The following is a 12,457-nucleotide window of genomic DNA, read 5'->3' as shown; positions in this document are numbered from 1 at the left end:
ATGCGCACATGTTCTAAGATATAAATAAAACAACAATTATTTGTTGGGAAATACTACAATGCGACTAACACTGGAAATTTGAGTGGATAGTCTTGTACTATGTTATGTATAGTCTTCACATGGAAAGTCTATACAGTTTTGACTATATTGCTGGCCACATTTAAAACTTCGACTGTGAGCATTCTAAAACACCAGACAAAAGATGGGCATAATTACCACAAATGGAGCAACACTAAAGTTTGATTTCATGATATAACTCATTTAGAAAAAATATAGGTGCCCTCACTGAAAAGGAAAGTAAGTTTGCAGATTGCTCGCTGTAATTGATCCACATTATGTGGTGATAAGCTTGAAGCTGCAAACCTGCGTGCGTATTTTTTATGCAACTAGCAAACATGCCCGTGTGTTGCGAAGGGAGAACAATAATAATCAATAACATGATCAAGTAGAGTGGGTCAACAGAAATACAACAATGTTGATGATTTCACTTGATTTTGCGTAGTGCCTCTTCTCATGTCGGATATGGTTTTGCTACGTCGCTTATTGCCCTCTTATTGCCCAGCTAGGTGGTGGGATATACATCAAAGCTGCTGATGTTGGAGTTGATTTTGTTGGAAAGGTTGAGCAGGGGATACCACAAGATGATCCTCGTAATATCCTGATGTCATTATTGACTTAGTAATGGTGTTCCTCTAATAAGGATTTGGAATGCATTTCCTCGTGTTTTTATTTGAAAATGACTGGTAGTGTGCTCATTGAATATACCTAGAATCCTGGATATATGGATATTCAGTTTAAATAAGCTTTGTAAGTTTTATCACAGATAACATTTACCACCTGCATTCTTTCTGGAGCGCGCACCAATTATTATTTTCTGTAAAAGATGGACTAGCATTGTCACCAAAGGCTTTTTAGAATTCCAAAGTTAATCAAGAATGCATTTTCAATAATTAGATATTTGTGGCTTGTGATGTAATTCAAGATATGGTTTTTCTACAACAAATTATCTGTTGCCACCCACATGTATACATTTCATCTGATGCAGCGCCAGAGAGGGATCATGAGCGAGGAAGGGGAGCAATGGAAGGCGCGGACCATAGGAAGGCGGAGCTGCGACATGTGGCGGGAAGGTTGGGGAGCTCTGTGACGACAGCATGGCACGTGGTCGTCGTGGCGTGTGCCGGTGCTGGTTATGTGACTTGCAACATGGAGTTTGGGGAGATGAGATTTGGTGAGGATAAAGAAGATGGAAGGGAGTGAAGGATGGGTCTGTCGACGATGATCTATATGTAAGTGGGATAGTTTCTCTTCTGTAAAAATAGACTTCCAATTAGTTTCACAGACAGACCATTTGACAATTATACTTTTAGTGAATTTTTTATTGACATTTATAGAATTATGTTTGTTTGAATGAAGTATGTTGCATATATAATTATTTGTCAATACTTCACATGAAAGTACGGGATCAACTGTCTAAACCTTACCTAATAAGTTTAAAACTGAAATAACTAAAACACTTACTAAAGAATTGACATCTTGAGTAAAACGGTTGATTCAACTATAAACATTACATTTTAAGGATTCAACAAGTGCTTCGATGTCTTCGTCTATAAGTTTGTAAGTTAGATTGGTTCCACTTTATTTATCTCTAAAGCATACATGTTGCGGATTTTATTACTATATTGTCTGGCCTCCCATTCTCTTCTTTGGTATAAAGAACTTTAATATGAAACCAATATCACACAAGTTGTAAGGTACTCCCTCCGTCCCGAATTATTTGTCTTATATTATTTTATGTACGGATGTATCTAGACATGTTTTAGTGTTAGATTAGATACACTCTTATCTAGATAAATCTAAGACAAGTAATTTGGGATGGATGTTGTATTTGGTTCGGAGTGTTAGGATAAGTAATGCAGTATATCACCCGCAAAAAAAAAAGTAATGCAATATGAATCATGGCGATGAACTTCATCCGGAATTTCATCTTGATTTTGTTTAACTTATATGTATTAGAAAATATTTATCACAACATAATACTCCCTTTGTTTCTAAATATAACTTTTTTTAGAGATTTTAATACGGACTACATACGGAGCAAATGAATATATAGTCTGTATTGAAATCTCTAAGATGACTTATATTTAGGAACGAAGGAGTAATAAACTGCTTGGATCTATACATTGCAAATTAAAATGATATTTTGCTCGGTGTATCTATATCTAGCATAATATTATTGTACGATGGATGAGGCTATTGCTTTCGGCCAAGGAATAATCCCAAGCAAAAGGAAAAGGTAAAGCAGGCCCACGTCGGCGCCCATGCCATGTCCACAGAAATAGACTCACTCCTCGTCCTCACTGATAACGCTTCCTCATCCTCGCGTGGACGCGACCCCACCACCTTGGAGCGTAGACCCTCCTTCTCTCAGCAGCACGCTGGCTCCACGGTTCAGCGACGATTCGGTAGACCGACCGCACTCTCTCTCTCAGTTTTGATGTTTGCATAAACAAGTCGCTGTTGTGCTAGTACTGTTGCCGCTTCAGTAAAAAACGAGGAATAATTCGAGGGATAAATTAGCGGGCACCATTAGAATCATCGACCGCTCCTGCCAGGAATCAGTTCTAGGCTGGGCCGATCCGTGCGAGGCAGATCCTGAACCCGCAACCTGCGGTTGGAGTGTCGTGCTGCCTCCTCCTCCCCCGTAAGTTGATTATCCTTTTTTCTTAGCTTTCCCCCCTTGTTTTCTTGGCGCTGGTTTTCTATCCACCGAAAAAAACTTAGGATTTGTTTGTTTCGTTTCTCTAAGAAGCCTTTCGATCATTGCGTCTTGTTTAGTGGATATTTCCCTTAGGATTCTTGTTTTTGTTTAGTAGTCTGCAAATGTATGTGGTTTTTTGGATCCACTGGTGTGGTGTGGTGTGATGTGGAAGACCTGTTGGGATTTGGGAATTATTAGATGGAGAAATTGGGGACTTAGATGCCGCCGGCAGTGCCCAGCTTTGCCGCCAGCGAGAAATGGAACAGTTCTTGCATCCGGGCATGTCGACTGAGATGCTCTTCCTTCGCTGTGCTGTTGTCCCTAAGATTATTATCCTTGCTTTGTTGTTCAGAAGGCATGCTTGTTTCCCCTTCTTTACGTTTTTGATGTTTTGATCAAGACCTGGGGATTCTCTTGTAATGGCCGAGTGCTCCTTGGCAACAATGGGAGGCCAGTATCGTGGGGGATGGACCCAATCCAGCGGCAAGCTCTCCCCACGAAACATATCAATCAGGATGTCAAAGAGGTAGCTTTGTTCTTCGGTTTTTGTGATATCACTACTAATATGGACCATATAGAGTTGTTGGGTTACTTGTATTTCATTTGGGCTATTCCATATTTGTAGGAACTACATTCATAAAATTCCCCTTCCATGTCTGCCCAAATTTAATTCAGCGAAACAGCGGAAAAGCTGTGCATTTACCTCTTATAAGTTTCATGGAAGGGGTTACAAGCTGGAGACTCAAGTTAGATGTTATTTCTTTCAGTCAATGATGGGTTCAGAGAGTGTGATCTCACCAAATCTAATGTTGCTCTCCGATGAAGCGCTTCTGACTATCAGCGTAGTTTTTGCATATTTGGCTGGGGTTGCACCCTCTCGACCTACAATACCCCGCACCCGAAATCCCAGCGCCAATCAACATCTTACAGCACCAATCTCCTCTGATTCTGGTAGGTAAGAGTAGCTGCTTTAATGTCGCTTTTAGATGTCAAAAAATTTGTTTGACAGAAAAAATTATGACTGCTAATGCAGTTTTCTCTGGCAATTGCTAGGAATGGAAAACGTTTGCTTGACAAGAGTACAGCGTCTGACCCCAATGATACATGGAATGAAGTGAGGGCTAAACTTTCTGAAGCCTTAGAAGCAAATGGTCAAGATACCAGTTCTGACAGCAGAGATGAAGGACTAAAAAATGATAGGACAAACTATCCTTTGAGTATGCTTGCAATTCATGGAGGTCCCAGGTTGCGGCTTCTTCTGATCACATTTCAACATCTTGAAATGGAGGCAAGAAATGCACTATAATTTATTTTTCATAAATATTTTGGGTATATATTAGTGAATATTGAAGATTGCCCATGCATACTTCTCCGAGTTTAGATAAGCTAGTAGGCAGAAGCTGAGCTATTATGTACCAAAATGGTAATGCTCTCTTCCTGTATGTTTTTGTTGGTAAAGTAGCATCATAGTCCATGTTGTATCGGTGTTTTCCAAATATTCGTTGACTAGTTGAATAAAATCATTATGGTTGTGCACCAGAATTTCTGGAGTGAAGTGCAGTTGATTTTTAAGATTTCCTTTATGTTCAAGTAGCATTTGACCCAATTGTTGTCAATGTTATAGTATGTTTTAAATTCATATACATGTTATAACGTGGTCTGAGCCCATGCAGGCAAGAAATGTCTCTGGAAGTTTTCAACTTCTAGATGGGATCAGGTGGTCGGAAGTGTCAGTTATGTTGATAGATAGCTTGATTGAACCAGCATTTATGAAATGGATCGAAGAAGAGCAAGCCCTGGAAAATGGCAAGATCGATGAGGTATGTCATCAGTTTGAACTGCCTTCCATTTCTCTATATTGGCTATCCTCCAACTATCTTATTTTTATTCCTTTTCTATTCCAGAAGCTTATGATGGTGATTAGTAGAAAAATAAAGGAAGACAATGGGATCTTGAAGAGATTCAACAGATTAGGGAAAGTTGAGCTCTATTTGGACCTGCTCTTTTTCATAAGATTTGGTTCTGCAAGGTACTATCCGTATGCCCTTCTTGATGCTTAGTCTTGTGCTGTTCAATTTCTTCCCGTTTTTAATTTAATGCCATATGTAAGAATGTAATAGGCCTCCGTAAGGTCCATAGTTACATCTTTATCTCTTTTTCGCTGTGGCAGGTCTGATAGCTATTTTGATACTAAATTTCTGGCTGAAAATGGAGCAAGGATTTTGGAGGACCTGGTAATTTTCTTGGCTGATGTGATTGCTAGTATTTATCTAGAGATCATGTCAGTTGATGGTGACATGCCTACTGAGGTTGTTGGCTCCAGCTTAGCTTTATGTTCTCTATCGACAAGAGAACTTCAAAAGCAGCGTAATGAGGTAATGGTTGTCGGCTGTGTAAGCTGATACTGTTCTTTATTACTTTGTTGGGTATATATATTCGCATTGTCATCTTTTGACCTGATAAGAATTTTTAACTACCAAGCAAATATATTTGTGTGAATATTTAAGGACACACGTGAATAGTCTAATTCTGGATTATCCATTTGCCCTTTCCCTTAATTCTCCTGTTATCATTTTCTTGGAAAGATTCTCATGTTATGATGTGTCCTACTTAGCAATTTGATACTGTAAGTCTTAAATATTCCAACTTTCATGCACTTTTAGGTTTTGATAATTGCATGCTAATCTATTTTATCTCTTCGAAGGTGGCAATTAACGGGTGGTTGCACCAGTATTTCGAGTCAGTTGTTTCAATGTACGAGGACAGGTTTGAGTTATATGTTCTATGCAGAAGATCATGCAAGAACACAGCAGATAATCGACCTGATAAAACTAATTGGTTGACCATTGCATTTCGAAATCCTTCCACATCTACTCACCTGGATTATGTTTGCATAAGCCCATTTTCTCTTCCTGTGAGAAGGACAAAGGAGCTAAGAGCACTGACTGGATGGTATCGTCCACCTCTTGTCTGCTTTTTGTTTCATGAAAAAGATCATTAACATATTTTTTGTGCGACTTGGATTAAGATTTCATTTTTCTTGTAACATTCTTCTCCGTCATCTGTTGCAGGAGGTATTACTACAGCCTTTTCTTGGAGTTGTCGGATATTGCAATGCCTTTTGCACGGGCAGTCGTGGCTAGAGTGAGCGCTGCGGTGTCCTACTTCTGGGTGTCCATGATAGGGAGATCTCTGGGACTGATTTTTTCTGGGATAAGGCAATCGCTGGGCTGGAGATGAAGTAGTGTTTCTTCAGCTTTCATTTTGACAAATTCAGTATTGTCACCTGTTACTCTCAAAGATGATTGTCTTGTGCTCTTTATTGTAGTGTTTCATTGCGGGTTATGTATAAGGAGATTATTTAATTTGTTACCATCCTAATCTTACCAACTCAAAGACATTGCTACTTATTTTCCAAAAGAGATAAATACACCGGCAGTCAAGTTGAGTCGAAAGATTTCGCCTAGACAACAAAACAAAACCGGATCGGCGGCCGGGTCTGCGGCGACACACCATCTGACCTCGGATCGGCGGTGGCGGCATAGAGGGCCTGGTGGTTGGGTCGGCACCATGCGGGTTGTGCCCTCCGGACAGATTTGATCTGGCTGGTGCGGCATGCTCCATGTGTGGCGGCACAGATCGGCGGTGACCCGTGCACATAATACGTGATGGAGGTTTTTCGAGCGGATCCGGGTGAAAACCTTGTGCTCGGCTTGATGCCAAGACCGGCGTTGGTGGCACCCTGTGGTGTCATTACCTTCTTGAAGGCATCGCCGTGGAGAAGTTCTAGACCTCTATCCGCTACCTCCGGGGGAAATCCTAGATCAGTTGATCGGATGACGGCGGCGCGTTGGTGTCGTTTCCTCCTTGGGGGCGTCATTCTTGGAGGCGTACACGGGTTCGAGGGACCAGCGGGCGCCTTTTTTGGTGGAGCGGTACTTCATCCTTCACATTGATGAGTGGCGGATCTCGGCGGTGTGGTGCAGTGGAGACTCGGCGCCCGATGCGCGGTGATGGACTCGCGCAGGTGGAGGTAGTTGTCTGGCGTCAAGGTGGCATCGATGGCGGAGTGGCCTGACAAGGTAGAAGCCTCAATATCTGCTCTGAAGACGGACCTATGAAAGATGGCGGCGACGACACATGTGAGTGCGTCAGACCAGTTTATGCCCCAGACCCGGTATGTGGCTCGGCTGGGGCTTCTGGCTTTTGATGATAGGCTTAGGTGAGTAGACCGGGTATTTGGCCCAGGTAGCACCCCTTCATCATATGGATAGGAGTAGTGGCATATATTGCAAAGATGATGGATTCAGGCATTTCGTTGTAATACTTTATAAGATCCTCGTGAATAATCAATAAAGTAACCGTATGCATCTCCCAGATGCAGAGGCTGGGGTCATCCTTCTTTTTAAAAAACAAAACAAAAGCACATGGGCTGCCTTTGAACGAGATGAGCCACGCTCCGTGGCGTCGCTCCCACAATATTTCTCTATTTTTTTTAATGTTGGCATAAGATTTGCCAAATTCATTGATCAGGAAGGGGAGCCAAATACAAAAGGACCTAAGGGGCAAGCACCAGAAACAAGGCAACTAGGTGCAAAACAAGAAAAGAAAGGCAAAGGGACTCAGCCCGGATCAAAAGGAATGCCGGCTCCGGCCATATTCCAAAGTCTAATTTCTTTAGCGATCTTGCGTCCAAGAGCCACCTTGGTCATAGCCTCATTCTGGAACAAACGCCTGTTCCGTTCGCGTCAAACTTCCCAGGAAATCAGGTGGATCAGCGATAGCGTGCCCTTCTTCTTACTTGGCGGAGCGCGAACCATGCGGGAACCCATCCAGTCCTTGAAGTTGGCGCAGCTAGTCCAAGTCGCCGGTGCAAGCAAAGGCAGGCTCGTGAGCGAGGCCGTGGAGGCCCAGATGTCCACGACCCAAGAGCATTCCACCAGTAGATGAAGCGGTGTCTCAAGGTTGCGCTCGCAAAGTGAGCAGAAATAATTATTCTTCCAACCACGCCGTAACAGAGCATCGGCAGTTAGAATCTTCCCAAGGACTGCGGTCCAGATAAAGAATCTGCACTTCCCAGGCGCCCAAGCTGACCAAATTAGGTTGAAACCGTCCATGGGAACAGAGCCCTCGAATTGTAGCAGGTACGCCGAGCGAGCAGAATAGACCCCATCCATGGACATGCGCCATGAAATCTCATCACGATGGCCATGAGAAAGCTCGACCGTATCCAGCAGTGCGGCCAGGTTCAGAAGTTCTGAGGTCATGTGTTCAGTTAAACCCCTTGCCAGGTCCGAAAGCCAAGCCTCTCCAGTGAGAGCCTCCTTCACCGTCCTATTCTTGTGAGTCGATATCTTGTACAGGTTGGGGGCGATGACTCTGGGGCACTGCCCACTCAGCCAACGGTCATGCCAAAATCTAGCCAAAGTGCCATCGCCCAACATAATGCACGTAGCCATAGAGAACAGTGCCCTTTCAGTATCATCGCACAGCAAAGGGCCATGCACCCAAGGCCTGGTCGGTTCCTGCCAGGCAGACCATAGCCATCTAAGTCGCAAGGCCATGCCAAACTTCCTAAAATCCATAACGCCGAGGCCTCCAAGCTGCTTCGGCCGGCAAATGAGACTCCAGGCGACTCTACATTGGCCACCGTTGCATGTGCTTTCGCCGCACCACAGCCAAGCGCGGCATAACTGAGTGAGGCGTTTTATAGCCCAGGCAGGTAACCGGTGAACTGTCATCATATAGATTACCAGGGCCGTGAGATTCGACTTTAGAAGTACCAGGCGTCCACTTTTCGCCATGAGCCCACCGCGCCAAAAGGACAGCTTCTTCCCAAATTTGTAGATCAGGGGGTCCAGGTCGATCTTGGTCAGATTCTGAAGCGAGAGCGGCATGCCAAGGTAGGTTGTCGGAAAATGTTTCACCGGGATGCCAAGTGGGGCAAGGATAGAAGGCAAGTCAAGAGCATCACACCTAATAGGCATGGCCGAGCTCTTGGTGACGTTGGTGTGCAGGCCAGAGACACTCGCGAAGCACTCCAGCAGAAGCTTAATCATACGGGCATCCCTCACAGTTGGGTTCATGAATAGCGCAACGTCATCGGCATAGAAGGAGCAACGCATCAAATTCCGTCTCCCCGGCAATTTGGAGAGCATACCCGCATCCATGGCCAAATTCATAATTCTGTGCAGCGGATCCATTGCTAAAATGAAAAGGAAGGGGGAGAGAGAGTCCCCCTGCCGAAGTCCTTGCCTGTGCAAAACATCCTCCGATTGTTGGCCATTAATAAGTATCCTTGAAGAGGAGGTGCGTAAGAGCATGGCGATCCAGTCCCACCAACGGGCACCAAAACCTCTTGCTTGGATCATGTCAAGGATATATGTCCAGGAAATCGAGTCGAAGGCCTTAGCAATATCTAACTTGAGCAACACAGAAGGCTTCTTAGTCTTGTGCAGGTATCTGATGGTGTTCTGAACGTAAAGAAAATTTTCCTGGATGCTTCGCTTTTTAATAAAAGCGCTTTGGCAAGGATGGACAAGCTCCGCTAGCTTGGGCGCGAGGCGCCTCGCGAGCAGTTTAGTGAACAACTTGACAAGACTATGGATCAGAGAGATCGGTCTAAAGTCTTTGATATTAGCAGTGCCATGCATCTTAGGAATGAGGACAATGAAAGCCTTGTTAATGCGCGCGAGACCTCTGCAATCAAGTTGGTGCAGCTGATGTAAGGCGTCCATCACGTCGCCCTTGATAGTATCCCAACAACATCTGTAGAAGCCATTCGAAAATCCATCCGGCCCAGGAGCCTTCTCCGAAGGTATGTCGTCAATGGCTTGCTTGACCTCCGCCAACGAGAAGCTCCCCTCAAGATCAGAGAGGTCGGCATGGTCCAGATCCAACTTGTCCCAAAGCAGAGCAGAAGAAGTGCGTCGTTCGGTGCCGAAGACATTTGTGAAATGATGATGAGCCAAATCTGTCATCGCCATGGAACTAGTAACTGGGCCAGAGGGTCCATGCATGACGTGGATCGTGTTGTGGTCATGCCTGGCGTTCGCTTTCCGCTGAAAGAAACGGGTGTTAGCATCACCGGCCATAAGCCAAAGCACCCGACTTCTCTACCTTAATTTGATCTTAAGCAGAACCGAGAGACCCAAACTCCTTGACTTGAGCTTGGAGCGCAAGTTCCTCTCCTCAATCGACAAGGCACGGAAATCTTGTGCCATGTCCAGCTGCAAAACAATTTCGTTGGCCATGCACAGCTGCTTGTTAATATCCCCTACGATGGACTTGCTCCAAGCTCTAAGATCCTTGCTGAGTCGCCACAACTTGTGATTGAAACGTGAGATCGGGCAGCGGCTACCGGCTGGTTTAGACCACGAGTGCTGTACCACCTCATGGAAACCCTGAATGTGCTGCCAGTATGCTTCGAATCTGAATCTTCGGTTAGTTTTGATTATCACCTCGCTGCGGAGGAGAAGCGGGCAGTGGTCCGAGATGGACGAGGCTTGCGGGAGAAGTTTCGCAGCCGGGAACAACAGTTCCCAGGCAACATTGCAAAAGGCACGATCAAGCCTAACTAGTGTGGGCGAGTCTTGCTCGTTACTCCATGTAAACCTTCTACCAATGAGAGGAAGCTCGCGAAGGCTAGAGTTATTCAGAGTGCGGCGAAACTTATTCATCCAGCGGCGGCAAATTCTATCATTGTTTTTGTCACATGGGTCCGTGATCAGGTTAAAGTCGCCGATGATTAGCCACGGCCCAGCCATCGAGTTGTGAATGTCAGCAATCTCATTCAAAAAGGCCTGCTTGTGCTCATAGTCATGCGGCCCATAGACCGTTGTTAGCGTCCAAGCCTACGTCTGCCCCAGGAGGCCAAGAGGGCAAAAGGTGGCCGTGATCGAGAAATGGCGCACCACGATTGCGGAGGCGCAAAGGCGATCCGTGCGCCAGCAGAGCAGCACACCGCCCCGAGTGCCATTAGCAGGAAGCACCGCGTGTTGATCAAAAGTGGATCCGACAATTTCGGTGATGTCTGATCCAGCAACCGTGCTATCTTGGATTCCTACAAGCAAATGATCGAGCATGACAACTGGTCAAGCATGGCGCGCACCGCAGCCCGTTTGGCTCCGCTGTTTAAACCTCTCACATTCCAACTAGCAACAGAAAGAGGACTAATCATAAGGAAACACATAGGTCCACTTAGACAGGTTAGGGGCAAGCCAACCCTAGCAAATAGGATACAAGGCAGCCACTAGGCGCCCAACAGTACGCATCATAAAGTTCAGAGGAAGATAAATCATGGGAAACTAAGGTGCAACACAGCGGAGCAGGGGAGCCTAGGCAGCGTGGCCAGCAAGCTCCTCCAAGATCGCCCGCAATTCAGCGTCAGGAAGCTGCAGCTGGGCCGGGGAGGACAGACCCGCAATCTCCGCCAGCTTGGCGATGTTCTCCAGAGGCAAAGGCGTGCGGAAGAATTGAAGATAGGTCAGCAAAGTGTCATCGTTGAAGTCCTCTAGGCGCTTGATGAACCCAAGCTTGACGCTGATGGCGGCTTGTGATCTCCTAGATGAGGACAGAGTGGATTGCATACACTGAAGTCTGGAGCTCTGACGGGAAGCTTTGACAGCGCTCAACAGCCGCTGCTTCAGCTTTCGAGGGGAGGGCGTAGAGGCAGGAGGGGTCCCCAGAATTGAAACGGACAGGAGTGATGCAATTTTTCCGATGAATTGCCTTTGTTCATCCAAGTGGAGTTCGACAACCTTCGCAGTGATCGCAGAGAGCAGACCCGGGCCAGAATAGGTTTGCCTCTGCCAGCGCGCGTCTTGCTTTCTGCTCTTCAATGGATTGTTGGTTTGTAGAACTTGGCTCCCAACGGTTCTCGGTCCATAGAGTACCAGGGCAGGGCTGGCTAGACAGGGCGGTCTCCACTCCAGGTTCGAACCCCACATCAGGCCCGACGGCCCAGCTGGAAAGCAGCGGCAGGGGAGGTTGAGGCTCGGCCCAGCTAGGCAACCAGCATGAGCTCGGAGAGAAAACCGGCGTCTCCCAGGCAGCCGATGGCACGCCGGTGGCATCATGCCCTGGAAAGGAGGAACCCAAGCAGGCAAGCTGCAAGAACCCAAAGAGGGTGGCAGAGGAGGGAGTTCAGAGCTGCAGCTGCGGTGCAGAGAGGAAGATACATCAGCATCCACGATCACCATGCTGGTCCAAGCATGACCATGTTGCTGCTGGCGGTTAGGGGAGAAGATCTGCATTAGGCCTCCAATGGTGGGGACGAGACTCCACTCACGCATGACCCCAGGCTCCCCAGCCCAAGCAGAGCAGCTGCTGGGCAGGTCCACACCACCCATCTTTTGTGTCCCTGACCAAAGAGGAGCGCCCGACCAATAAGCGCAGAGGGAGGCAGGTCATAAGGCTGCACCATCTCAGCCAAATCAGCATGAGTCCAACCTCTAATAGCCCCCAAATCAGCCACACTCCTCGCATCACTGTCTGGGCCTTTAGCCGTCATCGTGTCGGGCTGCGCCCTGGGCAGCAGGTCCGTGCCAAGAAACGTCTCAGCATCAGACGTCTGAGTGTCGGGCTGCGCCCCTGGCAGCGAGCCCGCGCCGACCGCAGGCACGTCAGCAACCAACAGAGCGCCGGGCTGCGCCCTAGGCAGCAGGTCCATACCCATCACCACCTCCAGAGTGCGGA

At 46.6% G+C, this 12,457-nt stretch overlaps 1 protein-coding gene across 5 annotated transcripts; it reads left to right on the top strand.

Moving 5' to 3' along the window:
• The first annotated feature begins 2,361 nt into the window (after window positions 1-2,361).
• On the top strand, window positions 2,362-6,189 carry LOC119285956. Of its 5 annotated transcripts, none has more exons than XM_037565287.1 (9): window positions 2,362-2,704; window positions 3,162-3,287; window positions 3,387-3,716; window positions 3,815-4,049; window positions 4,435-4,581; window positions 4,666-4,790; window positions 4,932-5,136; window positions 5,466-5,713; window positions 5,833-6,189. In XM_037565287.1, exons 2-9 carry the CDS (start codon window positions 3,181-3,183, stop codon window positions 5,999-6,001), a joined length of 1,566 nt encoding a protein of 521 aa, XP_037421184.1. In that variant the 5' UTR covers window positions 2,362-2,704; window positions 3,162-3,180; the 3' UTR covers window positions 6,002-6,189. The 5 variants fall into 5 exon arrangements, with proteins under 5 accessions (XP_037421184.1, XP_037421183.1, XP_037421186.1 ...); XM_037565286.1 differs by having other exon boundaries at window positions 3,114-3,287; XM_037565289.1 differs by having other exon boundaries at window positions 2,363-2,704; window positions 3,529-3,716.
• Window positions 6,190-12,457: the final 6,268 nt, after the last annotated feature.

The sequence above is a fragment of the Triticum dicoccoides genome, chromosome 4A (genome assembly GCF_002162155.2).
Source record: "Triticum dicoccoides isolate Atlit2015 ecotype Zavitan chromosome 4A, WEW_v2.0, whole genome shotgun sequence".
Classification (NCBI taxonomy): Eukaryota; Viridiplantae; Streptophyta; class Magnoliopsida; order Poales; family Poaceae; genus Triticum; species Triticum dicoccoides.
Note: the sequence above shows the minus strand (reverse complement) of the source record. Positions and strands in the feature narration are given on the sequence as shown.

Excerpts from the sequence above, each read along its gene's own strand:
- LOC119285956 (XM_037565287.1), top strand. The coding sequence starts at position 3,181 with ATGGCCGAGTGCTCCTTGGCAACAATGGGAGGCCAGTATCGTGGGGGA. Across the intron at positions 4,050-4,434 it reads TTCAACATCTTGAAATGGAG|GCAAGAAATGTCTCTGGAAG; the intron begins GCAAGAAATGCA and ends GAGCCCATGCAG. Across the intron at positions 5,714-5,832 it reads CTAAGAGCACTGACTGGATG|GAGGTATTACTACAGCCTTT; the intron begins GTATCGTCCACC and ends CATCTGTTGCAG.